The sequence below is a fragment of the Vombatus ursinus genome, unplaced genomic scaffold (assembly GCF_900497805.2).
Source record: "Vombatus ursinus unplaced genomic scaffold, bare-nosed wombat genome assembly UNPS02005264.1, whole genome shotgun sequence".
NCBI lineage: Eukaryota > Metazoa > Chordata > Mammalia > Diprotodontia > Vombatidae > Vombatus > Vombatus ursinus.
The window spans coordinates 898,165-916,765 of record NW_020945042.1 but is presented as its reverse complement, the minus strand read 5'-3'; the positions used below and the strand labels follow the sequence as shown (position 1 = coordinate 916,765).

The window sequence follows — 18,601 nt, the reverse complement described above, 5'->3', positions numbered from 1 at the left end:
AACATATGGGAAGGCAGAGATAGCAAAAGAGGGGAGAGGCACAAGGAGGGAATAGAGGGGCAATCATAGGAAAAAACAAAACAAACAGATCACACTATGGACCATATCGGTACTGAAAACTCACTGGGAAATGGCTTCTTCCCCCATTGAAGATGGCCATAAAATGAGCTCTGGGTTCCTGTCAGCTAATGGAACCTGCAAACAGGTACCTGTAAGGTTTAGAGATGCTATTTCCTTCAAAAACCATAAACTGGGTAAGAAAAAAAAAGATAGACACTGGTCATTAGACCTTTTGCTTTAACGTGCTTTTCATCAGTATACAATATTCTCCAAGTAGAAATGGGCTGAGGAGCTGAAGCAGTCAGATAATGAATACTCGATATTCATTTATTTATATGTGTGTGTGTGTGCATGCGCATGAACACACACACACACACACAAACACACACACCCCCTCATTGCTACATGGGAGAATGTAGTGAGATGTTTGCTATTATCAGAATTAATATTCTGAACGGGGAAAAACACTCTGTTTGAAGCCTTTACCCCTGTACCTCTGCCAGAGATGACATGGTGAAGTAGTCTGAAGAAAGCCTTATTGGCAAAGAGTGCGAAAACACAGATGACACCTCCCCTACCCAAAATAAATAAAATGAACTTGCAGTCAAAGCACCAGAACTAAAAGGTCTTCAATTTGAAAATACAGGACAAAAAAGAAAAGTGTTTAAAACCAAACACGGTTTGGTATTTTCCTTTTACATTTTTATTATTTAAATACACCATACTAGAGCAAATGTCTCTGAAAATATCACAAATAAAAGATTTGTCTTCATTCAGCAAATTAGAGGGGGGGGCAGAATTTCTACACAGTAGCTTCTATGAGCCTGACTTTTTTTTTTTTTCCAATTTTTCCTTTTTTTTTTGCCATGGGAAGTAGCAACATTAGGACAAAAAACACTTACATGCATACATACATTGTATTTTACAGAGATACAATAAAAGTGTTTGTGTGATTGAGCATCACAAAAGCCACATCTCTTTCCTTTATCTCAGGTTCAGTTTGGATTGAAACACATTTCCTTACGACACCTAAATATACAGAGAGCAAAGAGAATGTTGTTAAGGAAAAACACAGGGTACAAACGCCGGCCAGTGCCCTGCTAATTGTTAATGAGGGTAGAAAGCAGATTTGAACGCTTCTTTTAATTAGCTTCATTAGTCATTTCCCTCCCCACCCCCCCACCCTAGCCCCCTCCCCTCCGGTGGATCTTTTTTTCATATTCTCTACAGTCTCCCATTAGCCCAGGTTCATGGAGTCCTTAATGCTCATATTCAGTCATTTTAATACACCAATAAATGTGGGAAGGGCAATCAGGAATAAAGAAGGTGCAGTGGTATGAAGCTGGCGCTGGGGCTAGCTACAAAGGTGACTTGTCTACTGGAGACACACGGGATCCATCTGGGATGAACAAAATTTGAGATGAAGGCACGCATTCTGCATTACTCTGACCTTTTAGCAGACCTGGAAGAAATAAAAATGGGCATCTTAGCCAAAACGCTAAATGTGAGAGATAGGAAACTCAAACACGACTGCTTTTGTCTTCTCCACATTCACTAATCCCCTTTTATTAGACTATTTTCCAACTGTGACTTGATTGAAGCTTTCTACGCTACTTACTCAGGCACTGGAGAGCGAAGGCATAACATTTTAGACAGGTTTTACTAGCGGGGGAAAACGAGACAAGAAATGGACTTTCAGAAAGTTTCGGAGAGTGCCATCCTTTCCAAAGACTGGCTTAAACTGGATAAGGGTGGGCTCCCCTTTTTGAAAAATAATGACAGAGATGCCTTGCCCTCCACTACAATGGCTCCAGATATTATGTCTATAGCTACAGCAAGCTTCATCTCTAATGACCTACGTATATGATTCTTCCATTCAGATTTCTCATCTGCTATGTTACTTAATGTTACATAAACATGGCAATACATGAAGTCAAACCCATGTGCTTCCACACTTGATGTGTTAATGAATTGCGATAATTAAAAGTGCCTAGCTCAAGAGAAATTTGACTTTCATGGGGAAGTTAGAAATGATCATCCACACAGTCTTCAAATACAATCTGTTTGCAATTACCAAAATGAAATAATATATATTAGGTTTTTATGGTTTTTTAAATGACATTTTGAGCTTCCCAGGAAGTTTTCTTTTCACCCTTTGCCTAAGTTACTAAAAGCCTGAGGTCTATTAGTAACGGCAACCCCCCACTTTCCAGCTAATTAAAGTGGTGGAGGCTGAAATCCCCAGAGTTGAAGCTCAGTGTGAGAAAGGTAATTTGTCTGTCCAGAACAAAGATTAGGGAGCAGCCAGGAAGCATATTTAATAAATGAGCATCCAGTGTCCTCCACGATGGACACACACCCGCACGCCACCAATTATATAACTACAAGAGAAGTGCTGAGTGATATGGAAACGAGGAGACTCTAAATTTTCCTCTAAGTGAATGGAGGGATGAAATCTAACTCCCATTTTATTGAAAAAGTATAGATAAGTTGGTGCTCAGTACAATGGTCTGATAGCCTCACTTTTAAATGGTAGGGGGAATCAGGTAACAGGCAGCAATTTACAGAACACTATAGAAGGTATCTGAGTGTGTATATTTGGCCCTATAGACAGGCTATGAATGTTCTCCTGAGGATAACTAAGCTTCCTTTAAATGATACAGCCTACAGGGTTTTTTTTTCTTTTACTTTTTTTTTTTTAGGTCCTGACACACTAGTGCTGTGACATTTCACTCAAGAGGAAGCATCCGATTTAAAGCCTTGAAATTCTTTTTCTCAGAATACACAATCAATGATGCAGAACTACATTGGAACTAAAAAAAAAAAAAAAAAGATTCCAAACCCTGTGGACAGATCTTATAACAAGACAGTGGAACTTTAAAGGGGCTAAATAAGTTGATGTTTTCTATTTAATAAGCAGTCTTTAAAAGACAATGTTGAAACAATTAGCTTATTATGTATATGTATGTTCACATATACATGTGTGTATGTATATATATACATACACACACACACACATACACTATATCAGTGGAATTGTAGGTAGGTTTTATATGTGTAATATATGTGTTCAACATAAAACTGTACTTATAGATAGTCTATGATAAAATAAAAATGGCTATTTTTCTATATGGTAAACACAGTGATGGAATAAAGAAATCTACAGCTAGGCTGTTACCTCTGAAAAAAAGAGAAGCTATAGAAGTTAAATTTACAAAAAAGAACTCATGAACACCCTCTCCTTTACTTTCTTATTAATGTATGTGAAGTGCTTTGCAAACTTAAAGTGTGATAGAAACACTGGTCACTGTTATTAGTAGTAGTAATAGTAATAACAATGGTGATGATGAGAATAATGTGCATTTGTGATATACTCTACTTGCCCCAAATCATCACCTACAGAACTGCTACCTAGTAAACTGATTGTGTTCACAAAATACAGAAGGCAAAAAATGTAAGATAATTCTATTAACAGGGAAATGGCTTTAATTGGCCCTAAAACAGGCAATTTTTCAGAAAGTATCTAAGAAGCACATACCCTAAAATTATCTTTCTTTATGCTTTTGAAGTGCTATTACTATTTGGGACCCCCTGTCTGGCCCTTTCTATTTCCCAGGATGAAACAGGTACATTGCTAGGATTAGGTTCTTTTTCCTGAAGTAGGTTCTGTTGTCCAAAAGAAGTATCCCCCAGTCTTCTTTCCTGACAATGCCAAGTGTGGAAAACGGGAAGGATGCTATCCAGAAATACACACATACATTCATATACATATACATGTATGTGTGTGGATGTATATGTTAAGTGTGTGTGTATATATACGTGTGTATGTCTACATATGTATAGATCCTATTTCATAGGAAAGATGCTATCCAGAAATATCTAACAGAAAGCCACGTTTCTTAGCCACTGTCCCTCTTCTTTCCCAAACTCTTCATCGACCTCACTGAGTGTGGCTGAATTCGGTTTAATAAGCCAGGAAAGCAACACTGAGACCTTCTCTTTTTTCGCTTAAGTGTCCTCTCACACAGTGTTTGGTTGGCGATGGGGCTGCCCCACTTCACAGGCCTGGTCCAATTTTCCATTTTTTCTCCACCTACTCCATTCTTCACCATGCATGATGGTGAAGCTATAACAAACATTTTTACACTTTGCTAAAGCCAAGGAAAGAAATGGGATAAAACTAGTGACAAACTTAAGATCCCATTCAAAGAAGAAATTAAACTTTTATACTATGGCAGGAGAGGGAAAAAAGATATCAACCTTTTGATTCTTGAAGCACATTTCACTTTTTTCCACTGCCCTGTATAAATAGGAATGACTTTACCTCTTTTTTGAAATGACTCTCTACAAGTATTCATTTAACGGATTCATTGCTCTGTTAAGTCTGCACTCTGAATTTATTTCATTAAAATTCACAAACATATAAATCTATGAATTGTGGCATGTATTTGTACTTCCTTGGAGTGGCTTTGATATCTATTTGCCAATAGTCAGTAGTTACAGTAACAAGAAATTAGGACTTTTGTACTTAGCTAAAATGCTATCGAGTTTCCTTGATTAATTGACATTGTAATATAAATACTTTTATTTACTCAGTTTGTTAATGTTTGCTTTCCAAGGCAGAGACTAGAGCTTTAATTCAATTTAGTTCATAAATTAGGTGGGGGGAGGGAAAATATAAAGTCATTATACTATAATGGTACTTTTATTTTTAATGGTTAAAATTTGAATTAAAAAAAAAAAATTGGCATTTCCTCCCCGCATTCTAAAGAAAAAGTCTTTGGCATTTGCCTTTGTAAGTTACAGGAGACAAAGGAACCTACTATTTTCCCCCAGACTTTTGAAGCTTACTGAATTCCTCTTTTCAGATAAATGTTATTTTTCGTGATCCTTGCAACAGACATTAATGAAGTTCCTATTGTAAATCTATAAAGAATTACCAAGTGAAGTGTGCGCTTTTTGTTTCAATGCAATAACTCAGTCCTATGCGATTGCCTGGGTTAATGATGAAAAAGTCAAATAGACTATCAGAGCTGATGGAAAAATCTATCACCAATCTGAAATTAAAATTCATCTGTGGTCAATAAGATTTAATATCCATGCAAGTGGCGCTGTAAAGAGTAAATGAATCAATGTCATCAATACATAATCAGTATGAAATATGATGTGAATAAAATTATGTGTGAGACTCATACATTTCACTCTTTTCTGGACCAGTGTGGAATGAACAGTCTCTTAACTGAAGGTTGACAGTAATTGTTACAAATTAAGCACAGCGGTTATCAAAATGCACTCGCCTGCATAGCTGTAAGACTTATTAAGGAGATTAAAATAGATCTCAAACTATCCAGTTCTAACGGTACTGGACAACTGTTGATCGGAACATTTTCCTCTGAAATGCCTTCTAACGTGCCATAATTTGTACCCGTATATAATTTACTCATCTATAAGTATGGTCCAAAGGCTTTCAAGTTATGGATCCGAAAGAGAGATACATAATCTTTAATGGCGCTATTAGTGGTGCAGAGAGCTTGGAGAGACTAAGAACTTTGTTTTAAATGTCATAACTTATTCAAATTTATGGGCCTACCAATCAACAGAAATGCTCTCCTCCGGTATTACAGTATGTTTTGTAAAACTGCTATTCTAAAAATAAATCCAAAGCAAATTGAGGAGGGATGGCAGGTGTCTAGATTTCAACCATCAATACAAGACTCTTTTCTTCATGACAAAGATATGTGTAGTCCTGTTTACAAAAATTAAGGTTCTAATTCTCCTCCCATGACTACCTCCTGCACTCTATTTCTGCATCTCAAGGATCCAATGGGATCTGGTGATTAGTGCGTTTCATATTGGGCTTGGTTTTACATGCCCCAAGCCTCAGGCCAGTTGAGGCTAAAACCAAATTATGACAAGCAGATTTCCCTAACAGGTATCCCTCCACCTAAGAGTATTTGCACCTGGTCACCCTATTTCTGAACACCAGACCTGAATCTCATCTTCGCCTCTTACAAGGGTGACACAAAAGAAAACCACGGGCTAGAAAACTCAAGGTTGGAAGAGGCAAGCTGTCCCACCTTGCTCTAAGAAAGCTCATTAGTAATTGTTGGGTATTCACCTTCTGGTCTGACAGTAGTGGATTGCTTTGAAGTGAATTCAAATGACCATTGATGAGAGCTGTAGGTCTATCATGTTCACAAAATAAACTGCCGTTGATGTAGTGAAACCGGTCTCCCGGGACCAGGCGATTCCGGCAGGTAGAGCACGTAAAACACTGTGAGGAAAGATAAAAATCATTGGAAACAGGTGTAAAATGAAGTCTTTTGGCGCGAGTCTGGAGCAACCAAACAAGATGGGGTGTCTATCAAGTACAGAAACACTTGAGTTTTAAGTTTTTTTTTTCCCCTAATAGGCAATTCCCAGGGATATCAGCCTCACTTCAATAGATGTGTATTTGTGTGCCCAAGCATGTAATAATCACGAAGGGACCCCTCCCATGAAAAACACCTTCATGTGCTCCACTATTCTGAAGGGCTCCCTTGCCAGTCACAGTATACAGAGATGAGCAGAGTTTATACTAGGTGAGTACCCCAATAAGAAAGCAATGAAATACAACAGCCAGAGGGAGGAGGAGAGGGGAGCCAAGTGCTACCTTCAGATGATAAACGTTGCCTTGCGCCCGCATGACAAGCTCACTGGCAGGGATGGACTGTCCACAAGCACTGCATGCCCCACTGTTCCCAAATAACCTGAAACAAAAGGTGATGGCAACCATGAGTGTTTCAGCTATGTTGAAGATCTCTCCCCCCCAACCCCAGACCAAATCCTTCCCTACTCTCCAGCCCCACCCCAAAGTTCTTTTTGAGGCACAAGCCTCAGAGTTCTGCAACTGATTTACATCAAACAGGAAACCCATTTTGGGGGAGGGGATTGACTAACTTCTGCCCACCACACAGGAAGAGGAAGCACCAGATTTAATCAAAAATATTGACTTATACCTCTAGCAAATACAAAAGAATTCTGTACCACACACAGTTTTATCAGATTACTGAGTTCATCATAAAAAAAAAAAGATACAATTCATGACTGGAGTTTAAATGCATTGTGTCCTTGAAATTATATGAAGAACTCTTTTGTACTTTAATCATATCTTGAGATATGAGTCATCAAAAGGGTTAAGAGGATTTGATTGTATATCTAAGAAGACATCATGCTCAGTGTATTGAAACTCCAGTAAACCTCCATCAGGGAAGAGTTTCCATTAGAAACTCTCTGCTATCCAGGTTGATATATAATGTGTACGGGTTAACCTTTTCAATCATGGTGTCAACACTTAAGATTTGCCTCTGCTCATCTCTTTCATCCTAACCTTCTCTCTCTCTTGATAATGAAATGCTTGCTCCAACTTCCCTCTATCTGCTCCTGAGTCCACAATTTAGATTACTTCATCTCTGCTAGCAACAAACTGAATGAAATTTCGATTTGAGCAGAAAGTAATTTACCGGGATCTGGACCCATTTGTCATCATATCTCTCTGGGTGTTTGCTGTATCACTGCAGTTTTCCTATGCAATCAAATGAGACCACAACATCTGCCATGGGGGGGGGGAGAGGAGAGAAAGGGAGAGGGAGGGAGGAGGAAGAGGGAAAAGGCTGTGGGAGGGGGGGAGAAGAGTACAAGGAAGTCGAGTGTAGTGAAAAGAGATACACAATTTTCTAAATGTGTTTAAAGGCACAAGGAGAGATTTTAAATGAAGACTGAACTTCCACTTTCAGAGAGCATCCACAAGGCTAGCTTTTTATTTCTTTTGATCCTTCCTTCTTAAAGATCCACATTTTTTTTTTAATCAAACCCAAATGATTCCATCGTGGAAGGTGAAGATTGGAACAAGTGGGCAGGGTCACAGACCCACTTTCAGAATGGGGTCACCAGGCTTTACAAATTAACGTATAGGTGTCATAATAAACATTAATATTTGCATTTCCTCCTTGTCCAAATAAAGTCATAAAATTCTGCTGGTGTCAAAACTCGAAGACGTGTTCCTATAGAATACCCATAATCTGAATGACTGCTGCATGCCTCTGTATAAAAAAATAATTGCTTTGAGTTTTCAGAATCTGGTCTTGCAGAGGAGGCTTGTCATGTTCAAACTACTAATTTGCTGTCGCCACTTTATTGAAAATAGCCTGTAAGTTGTTATTAAATGTATCGACTGAACGACAGGGAGAGTAGTAAAACTGCCCCTTAAGATGGCTTTTAATAGGAAGACCGAGAAACAAATTTTGCAGCAGCATCGATTTGAAGAGTTCAATCAAAACTCCATTTCAAAACTAATTAGTCTGAGATGCACGACACATTGACACGTTCTTGCAGAATCAGGAATGGTTACAAAGGGAAGGCTAGAATAATACACTAGCAGGACCTCCAGTCAAAGGACAGCAGTGCCTGGAAGCTCTGGGGCCACTGAGATGTTGGGGTCTAAAGCTTGACCACTTCAGGACTATTGATGAAATCCTACTGGATTTTTTCTTTCTTTCTTTCTTTCCCTCCCTTGCCCACCCTCCCCCACCTCCCAGCACTGGATTCTCTTGGGTTCTGAGTGTCCCCACCAACAAAGTTTGGAGAACAGGGTGCGCAGAGAAGAGAAACAGCATTGGGGGAAAGTATGAGCAATGACCAGGTTTCCTCTATTCCCCCAAAAAGAATGGAAAAGAACAAGAGTTTAAGTAACAACAACAAAAAGTTAAAAACCTGTCAGTGTAGCAAAATGGATGTTGGGGACTTAAGGAGATTGGGGGTTGGGGGAGTGACTGGGAAAACAGAATCCTAGCACGGAGGACCAAATATCCTCTTATGATGAATATGAGCTCTCTATAAGCATTTCTGAGAACAAGAGTCTGTAATTAGGCTGCCACCACCCCCAACAGGTTCACTCGTACCACACCATCTTAAAAACACACTTTCCCAGCACCAATCTGATTGTACTGCCTGAGTGTTCATTTATTTAACAATTCACCCTGAGTAAAGTCAGCTGCACGTCTTTGGCAGCTAAGTGTATTTTAATAATCCGTGCAGTCATATGTAATCCAAAAGCTTTTCATACATCTTATTTTCCCCAGCACTGCCTCCATAACCTTTCAGAGAACAACCAACCCCACCCCATCCCCAATCACATGATGTACAAAAGAGTAGAAAATTATAGTTACAAAGTTTGGAAATGACTAAAATCTCTGCGTGGCTAATGCACTATTTAACAACATATTAATGCTGTTGGAGATTGTTCCATGCTCTTGTTTCAGGGAGGCCGAGCCTAACGGTTGATGTCTCTAAACACTCGGTACATTATCCTCTCCCTCCTTCACCCAGGATGAAGGCGAGTATTAAAAACTCGACTTTTTTTTTTTCCCTGAAAAGTTTTTTGTTTTTTTTTTTCTTTTTCTGTGAGGCTGGAGAGTTAATTATCTAACCAGGGGGACTGTCCAGGACAGTGTTTGATTTAAAAGGCTCGAGGCTTTAGGTGCTCAATTAAGTAGCTATCGGTCTCAGACTGGACTTTAATGGGCTCTTTTCTCTTTAACTCAAGCTACAGGGAGATATACCCCAGGTCAGGCTAATTAAAGCCAGGGGACTCTTTAATTGTGATGACAGAATCGGTTTCAGTTTCCTTTCTTTGGGTCCTCAGTCCAAGAAGGTCGTTAATATTTCAGCATTTGGGCAACGCAATCAATCACAAACATCAAGCGGTCCCTTATATGGAAAAGAAGCAGCCGAAGACGGAGAAATCCCCCATAAGCCTGCATTCTAAAGGTGGTTCGCTCTTATTTGGAGAACTCCCGTGTAGCTAGGTCCTATTTGTCAGCTCTGCCCCCAACTCTCTCCCAATGACGTTAAGAGATGGAGAAGAGGAGGAAGGAAGGGGAAAAAGATAGTCCTATTTTTAGTTTGGTACCATATCTCAGCATCATCTTGGAAAACTGATGACCAATAGCTGGGCTCATTTTCAATTATGTTACTACTTTAAGGAGCAAACACGTAATATTAAGAGATTCCTGGAGGAGTTTCCGAAACCAAGAGGCAAAAGGGGGTAGCATTTCCAAAGGGGGTGGCAAGCGACACGTTCCTACCTACAAGTACATATATCAGCAACCTATCAGAAGAGAAAAATGCACATCTACAGCTACTGATCCAAAAGCAATTGGTTTTCCTGCAAGTTCCTATATTTAATCTAAATTCTGCACTAGCTATATTAAAACCTAACAAAGAAATGCAACACAGAAATTATGCCTGGAGCCAAGTCCATTAAAGGTACTTCAGAATAACTAGAGACCGAGCACCTTAAAAGCCCCAGAAGCTATTGATACTTAAGAGGGGGGGCTGTGCATGATGGCAAGAGCTGCATTAGAAAGAGGGGGAAAAAAATCAGCCAAATTACGCTTGGTTAATTCAGAGTAACAGATCTGCCCCCAAGTGAATTGGAGGCCTTGAATTAATTCTGTTATGACAAATCAAGATAAACGTTCCCCCTAAATTGCATGCGATTTAATTAATTTTTGAGATCCTGGGTTTTTTTTTTCTCCTAGCTAATAGTTCACATGCTCCTATGCTGTCATTGTGCTTGAGTGGGCAGACTTCAAAGTGATATTAAATAACCAACTATTAGATTTACCTAGCACGTCCTATTGGAAAAATGCCATTTAATTACCTAGCCTGTTCAATTAAAGGGACAGCATTCTCTGAATATAGCAGCTTGCTGTTGATTACCAGGGAAATGAACTCGCCTGCCTGGCGGCTCCTAGATTTCTACCACCACTGTCCCTCCCCCAAACCCCAGCTCCAACACACACACACACACACAGACACACACATCCCTCCGAACCCCCCTCCCCCTGCTGCTGCCGTCTCCTCCCTCCCCCAGCCCCCTACCCCGCCCCGCTGCACCGTGCAGACTGCGGCTGCGGAGAGCCACGTGAATTGCAAAGAAGAGAGCACGCAGCGGCGAGAGGCGATAGCTATTCTCCAGCGGAGCTCCCGCCCTTTTGCTCGCCCCAGGCCCGGGGCGTCTGCTCCGCTCCGCCCTGCACCGCAGCAGCAGCGCAGCCAGAGTCAGCCGTCGGGGCACGGCTCGTGCGCCAGCGCCGCACCCCCAGCCCCCACTTGGCCTAGTTCACCGGCCTGCAAGCCCGGTGAAGTCGGGCAAACCACACAGCCTGGGACGCACACACAGCCTTCCGCTGGATTTCCTTTCCCTCCCCCACCCCGTAAGCCCCACCCGTCTCTCCACTAACTTCCTTCTCAGAAGGCAGCAGCAGGACCCACGAGAGGAGGAAACAGGGGGGTGGTGGGGGGGGAAGAGAGGGGAGACCGAAAGGGACGCGGAAGCATAGGAGTCCAGAAGCAACTTTGCTGCACAAGACGGTGGAGGCGTTTCCAAAATCTCAGGACTAGCAAAAGATTGGGGGGGAGGGGGGAGTTCGGAAAGGCAGAGAGTAGGTTGGCCTGGGCCCCTTTAAGAACCGCCAGAATAACAGCCCCCCCCCCAACCTCCAGACTTCCCTTCCCTCTCTTAGAGGCCAATTTTGTTAATTAAATGTTTTGTTTGCAACGGGGCTCTCATTCATTTCGGACACGTCATTCTGAGCAGATCTAAGCCAGAGACCAGATCTCATTAGATAAAGCCCATCAGAACTAAGAGAAAATGGAGGAGCCTCTAATTAAAGCTTTTAATTGTGTGCGGATTCCCGGCTGCTGGCGGCTGGAGCTGGGGCTGCGGCAGCTTTATCTGAAATCTGGAGAGTAAGGGCAGAAGCCCCGTCGTGACTCTCCACCCAAAGGATCCTTACCCTTAAAGGGGTGGGGGAAGGGGTCAGCAAGGTAATCCATCTCCCCCTCCTACTTCAGCTCCCCTTCCTTCCCACTCGGGCCCGACTGGCTTGCCTGCTTCTCCCCCCTTACCCAATGAAGGTAGAATCTGCTGCTTTTAGCGAGATCTGGGTCGTTTTCAAAAGCCACAACCTCAAGACAGTTTAAAAGCCCCTTAATAAATCGCTCTATGGTCCCAGCCCCCGCTCAGGAGATCACCAGAGTCCCTTTCACCTGGCGGCAGCCGTTTTAGCTGATCAATCCGTTTTTCATTTTGTTATTCACATCTAATTTCCCCCCAGCGACTCTGATTAAGAGTTGTGCACATGGATTTGGCCTCGGAACTGACAGCTCTTCAAACTGGGGGGTGGGGAATGGAAGGAGAGGGAAAAAAGTATAGGTCAAGTCATTTCTAGATAAACAAACCCAAACCCCACCCCCAGCAGACCTGGCAAGAGTCTCCTTGAAACTGCCCAGATCCATTCTGGAATTTGGGTGGGTGGGTAGTGGGTGCTAGAAGAGGTCCCTAGACTTCTCGGTTTGGGGTGGCAGCCTGAAGACTGAACTTATCAGAGTTCAGCTCAGTAAATGAAGACTTCGAAGTCCTTCACAGATCTCCTAGGAACATCTAAATATTCATTCGAGTGATCCAGTTCAAGTTTCAGTGAATGCCTCACTCCTGCACATGCTAAGTTAGGTCCAATTATCCAGATCCAGAGAAGAGGGGAGAAAGTCAGAAGATGGAAGAAGGCCATCAATTCTGAAACACCCAACGCTGATCACACTCCTTGTTCATAATTTCAGAAAACACAGAGAAACAGAATGGGCATTCATTTTTGGCCCCCATGAAATAAGTCTTATGCCTGAACTTGGGGAAATTAAAATGGACTGGAGGCATCTTCTCTTTTTAATTAGTGACAATCAGAAGGGAAGGTTTGTTTGCCACTTTAGAGGGTTATGAAACTGTACCACCATTCACTGCATCTGAACAGTTGTGCCCTCCCCCCCACTTCAAACCAAACCTTCTTATCCACAGTTCTGCTCTGTTTAATTACAACACAGTCAGGTTTATGGTGTTGCTTGGATGGAGGACCAGAAAAGCATTACCACACTGTGCCCCCCCAACACACACACTCATGTGCTGGTTTCCCAACATTTACTGCTGAAAGGACATTTAGTAACTACCATACTACCATTTCCCTTTAAAAAATAAAACCCTTTACTTCTTATATTCCTTTCTTCTGAGTCCACTGAGAAGGCAAGCACGCTGGCCAAAGGTTGCATTATTAAAATAAATAAAAACTCTTAATTACCCCTGTCATTTTAAACTAACGACAAGTGAAGAACATCTCCTGATTCATGCTCAGTATATGCTATTTACATCCTTCACAACTTAATGGAGAATAAGGCCAGTGCTCCAAAAATAAACTTAAGGTATTATAAACCAATTGATTCCTCAAGCAACAATTTTCCTATTAACTATTAAGGGAGGAGGGGAAAATACTTAAGAATACACTTGGCATTTACATTAAAAACCCCAAACATTTAAATAGAATGCAATTCATCCTAAAACTCTGCATTTTTCTTATGCCAACCATGGTCTTTTTTTTTTTAATTACTGGATGTTGAAATAGAACACCTCCTAGAAGCATTCATGTGCATCAGTCTATCAAACCATTTACTCAAATTAAATGTGTGTAATCCTTCAAATGCCTCCTTTCAAATTAATGAGTTTAAGGAGCTTGAGTTCACCTGAAAAGATCCTATAGGCACCTGACCTCCTGAATTCTTTCTATTAATTGCACTGAAACTTGTTAGAAAAGATCATGATGTTACTATACATTAACTAAAGAATGCAAAATTAACATATTTCACAGTTGGTTTTTCACAAATTTGTTGGGAGAACTAGGGTGGTAGGTACACACACACACACACACACACACACACACACACACACACACACACACTGGTAGGTGCACCACCACCCAAAAAAACACAAACAAACAGCCCCCAAAAAACCTTGACCTCTTCTTCAGGAAATATCCATCTTTTCTATATTGCAAACCACACAAGACTGTAAGTTCCTGGATTCTATATAACAAACAAACAGTATCCACTAGATTCTTTGGCTACAAGCAGAATTACAGGCCTTTACACTGATAGTTAATCAGTCTTTTACAAGGCGTATAAAGAATGAGTCACTCTCTCTCCACTCAAATAAGTTTAAAGGTGCTTATGTAAATATTACAATTAATCAGATACCACCATGGGTAAGTCACTTCCCCTTAACTAGTTTTATTTTGAAGTCAACTGGGTGTCCGTTGTTTCTCTGTAAATACTACTGCCCAACCTTTAGGAAAGCAGATTAGACTGCCTTTTGATTTTTGTTTATTTTTAGTGGGGACTCCTTTTGGACTGGCAGCCACATGAAAGAGATCAGGGGGCCCCTACCGTCTTCCCCCTGGGCCTCCCAGTAATAACCTGAAGCTGGGCACCAGGAGACATTCTTACAGAGCGTGGGGGTTCACAGCTAATTTAAAATAAAAACTAGAAAGGGAACAAGAAATCAAACAATTCCAACTTCTCTTCCCATTGCCAAGTCAACCTCCTTTTCTTCTTTCAGTCCTTTCCCACCCAGAAAAGATGGTGAGGAAGCAACAGATGATTGTGCCAGGTACAGCTTCCACCCACCCACTCCAAGTTTGCATTCCCGGGACTCCCCACCCCACCAGCCCTCACAAACATACAGCATCTGCTTACCTAATGTAGTCATTTCTGCAAAGGATCATACCGCTCTTGGTGTAACAGGACGTGCCAATGTCCCCAAGCTGAGCCTGGCAGCAGGAACACTTCAGGCACCGGCTATGCCAATAGCTGTCCATGGCATAGAGCAGGAAGCGGTCGGCGATCTTGCCCCCGCACCCGGCGCACCTTTTCCAGGAGAGGGCGCCCGCCGTCACCGGGGGAGGTTGCGAGCTGCTGCCCGGATTCACCATGGTCTGTAGGAAGGAAAGGAAGGAGACACACAAAATAGGGAAAGGGGGGGTAGGGTTTGAATCAAGCGGCTGATCGCGCGCGCGCGCGCGCGCGCGCGCGCGCGTGTGTGTGTGTGTGTGTGTGTGTGTGTGTGTGTGTGTGTGTGTGTGCGTGCGCGCGCGCAAGAAGGTCCCAATTTCCTTTCCCCAAAGGGCTGCTGGTAAGTAAGGGACAAGTTGGAGAGGTAAGGTCAGCAATGGTAGGGCGAGGGAGGAAGGAAGGGGCACAAACCAGACCCTCTTTCACAAACACTTTTCCCAGGGCTTGGATCCGAATCCAGGAGGCTCCCTCTCAACTTTGCAGAATAGCCCAACACTGACAACTTCAGCTTGGAGACTGTCAAAAGTCTTGTAGCGAGAGAGGCTCTGCACTGCGATTCCCTCCTTCCCACCCACCCACTCTCAACTCCCCGCCCCAGCCTCCGCCTATTCCCCCCCCCACCTCCACACGCATCTGGCCTCTAGCAAATGAGGGTCATTTACCCCACCGCCTCGCCCCCAGCCCCAAGCAGTGGAGGCAGGACGACGAGCAGAAGCAGTGTGGGCAAGTTAGCTGGCAGGGAGGCTCCCGCCCCCCGGAGCCCCCTACCCCCATGTCATGCCCAACTCTGGGAAGTGCAGCTGGAGCTCAAGTTGGGGACACTTCAGTTTCCTGAAAGGGAGGGAGAGAGAGAGGGGGCAAAGGGAAATAGAAAGAGTGGGGGTGGGAGGGGAAAGGGGGATGGAGGATGGGAGTGGGGGGAGAGGGAGAGAGGGAAAGAGTGCAGTGCGTAAAGTTGCGAAACTGGTTTTTCGGATTTTTTAAACAGCACCTTTCACATGCCATTGTGGTGACGGCCATTCCCATTATTGTTCCAAATCTCATTTCATTCTGAAGATCAATGAGTGTTTTCTCTGGGTTTTCAGGACACCGGCCAGAATAATAGATCATTGAACTTTAGGACGCCTGTTAACTTCCTATACAAACACACTCCACTTTTGTCTGGCTAATCTGCCCTTGATCAGTAATTTAAATGCTAAAGCTTTGTTCCATCAAAAAAAAAAAAAAAAAAAAGGTGGGGGGTAGGGAGAGGAGGAGGAGGAGGGAAGAACTTTGCTGATAATCTGAGAACCATCAAGGGATACACTAGTTAAATTCGAGCTAGCCAGGCTGTCACCAAAAACTACTTTTAAAAAAATTCCCCCACACTTTCTAAATGAATGCCACGAGAGGCAGCAACTAGGGGATAATATAGGAATCAATTTATAAAGCTTAGACTAAACCGATTAATTTGTGGCCTCCGATCCTGAGTCCAATAAACTCCTAGTGTTCCTCCAGTCACTTATACTATAAAAAGATCAAGTTATTTACTGCCAATTAAGCAGCATGTTTTTGTCTTTGTCCTTTGTAAGCCGAGTGTGTGTACTCATACCAAGGCTTTGGGCCATCTCCTAAAGGCATTCAGACTGATACCTCTGAGAGACGGCGAACTTTTTTTTTTTTTTTTTTTTGCCTGCCCCTGGCCCAACTTGGTGGCTGGCAAGAGGGGAGGGCATCTAGAACCAAGTCCCCCGGTTCCTAAAATAGGCCGATTTTTAAACACATTTCCTCCGAAAGCGTCCCTGAACGTGTCTCTAGTGACCACACAATAAACCAGAAAAAGAACTCCACCAATTAAGCTGTAACAAAACCCCGAGACTTTGGAAACAGAACCACTCTAAAACCCATTAGCATTGCATTTATCCGAATGCATCATACCTTTATGTAAATTGATTTATCTGATGCATTTACTCGAGGAATTGCTTTTTGTTACAATTTCAGCCCTAACCCAAATGAATCTGCATATCCTGCCCAGAGTCTTAAAACTGTTTCCCTTTACGTTTTAATCGCTTTGAATTCCTTTAAAGGGGGTGGGGGGGAGGCGAGGAGAGATTCCATGCTGCTTATCCTGAATCTTTGGTGAGAAGTAATATATATTTATATATGTGTGTGTGTGTATATATGTGTGTATGTTATGTGTGTGTATTATATATATATATATGTTTTTCTGAAGGAAACATTACACTGACAAAAGCATCCAGTAACCCCATTAGCTAAAGCTCTTAAGGACAAGCAATACCTTAATGCTGATTAAATCTAAAAGAGATGATGAATCTAGGACTGACCAGAAACTGACTCCCCAGATAACTAAGGACGGGCCCTCATCAAGTTTCATTTAGAGTTGGGAAAAAAAAAAGCTTTTAAGTTAAATAGGCTTATATTCTAGTAATTACATAGCCGAGCAATTTAGGTCCTGGGATAGAGTCAGTGAAACAGAAAGCAAGAACTGGCAGCTAGAGGCAAAATAAGCCCCCCTTTAACAACGTCTCTGGTGTTTTTTAATGGAGACCAAGGGAGGGACAGGCGTAGAGCTGGCAATTTGTAGTACAAAAATGGATGCTTAATTCATGTCTTGATTTTAATTAGGTGATTCACCGGATTTCTCCTGGATTGAAACAAAAGACTTATAAGCCAAAAGGAATTTTTTTTCTTTAAAAAAAAAAGACCAATACAAAACCCTGCCCACTTTGATCCTTTCTGCCACTGTTTCAAAAATAGTGTTTACTGGGGGGTGAAGAGAGGTTGGGGGAGGAGGGAGGCAAGACTATTTTTCCCCACCTCAATTCATAACCGAAACAGGCAAAGCCTTTCACTTCTGGGCTGGAAAGGCGCTCCCCCCTCCCCCCCACCAAGCCCTCTTCCTCGAACAAGCCCTTTTGTAAAGCAGGAACCGCTACAAAGCTGACGGCCCTGGTGCTCGCCTGCCTGCCGGCCTGCCGGCCTCCTGCTCCGTCCACCCGCCTGCCAGCCCGCCCCCCAGCCTGCCTTCCTCTATAGTTTCAGACTCTCTCATTATCTAAGCCGACGTATTGTTTACTTGCAATTTGGGACGGTGAAGGGAAAGCAGCCAAAGAAAACAACGACGGTACAGGACACCCCCCTTCCCGGTCCCCGGGCCACCAGCAACACCAACCCCGCTGCTACCAACCCCCAGCCCTCCCCCCCCTCCACACACACACACACAACACACACCACACACACACACACAACACACACACACACACACACACACACACACACACCCCTCCCTCCCGCCCCATCTCATCTCCCCAGCAAGTCCGCTTACCTGCTTTTCCCCTATATTGCAAAAAGACGGCGGCGGCGGCTGCGAGATCTCAGCGGAGCCGCTCGCTCGGCTTTCCCAGGGCTGGTGGACTGATGGAGCTGGATGGATGGATGGATGGATGGAAGGAAGGAAGGAGGGAGGGAGCGAGTTCTTCTTGCAGAAGTGGAGTGGAAGGGGGGGAGGAGAAGGGGGTGGGACAAGGTAATCTTTTTTTCTTTCTTTCTTTCTTTTTTTTTAATGCGCGGCTCTATTGGTGGGTCGGGTGCCCCCCAGTGAAGTGGCCGCCCGGCCCAGGAGCAAAGGGTTCAGTCTCAGTCCTCTTTCTCTTCCTCCTCCTCCTCCTCCTCCAGCTTCGCTCGAGCAGCTGCAAGGCTGGCTGGTTGGCTAGCTCTGGGGCCCCCGCGAGCTGTTCGGCTTCAGGCGCGGCAGCGGCGACTGCTGCAGTCGCTGCTGCAAGTTTGGCAATGTGGCTTCACTTTGTATATTCGGCACCCCCCCCCG

At 43.1% G+C, this 18,601-nt stretch overlaps 1 protein-coding gene across 2 annotated transcripts; it reads right to left on the bottom strand.

The window, feature by feature from the left end:
- Window positions 1–740: 740 nt before the first annotated feature.
- LOC114030712 (LIM domain transcription factor LMO4) lies at window positions 741–18,327 on the bottom strand. Of its 2 annotated transcripts, none has more exons than XM_027845596.1 (5): window positions 18,101–18,327; window positions 14,680–14,918; window positions 6,713–6,809; window positions 6,179–6,334; window positions 741–1,522 (listed from the first exon to the last, which is right to left on the bottom strand). In XM_027845596.1, exons 2-5 carry the CDS (start codon window positions 14,913–14,915, stop codon window positions 1,514–1,516), a joined length of 498 nt encoding a protein of 165 aa, XP_027701397.1. In that variant the 5' UTR covers window positions 14,916–14,918; window positions 18,101–18,327; the 3' UTR covers window positions 741–1,513. The 2 variants fall into 2 exon arrangements, with proteins under 2 accessions (XP_027701397.1, XP_027701391.1); XM_027845590.1 differs by lacking the exon at window positions 18,101–18,327 and adding an exon at window positions 15,192–15,284.
- Window positions 18,328–18,601: the final 274 nt, after the last annotated feature.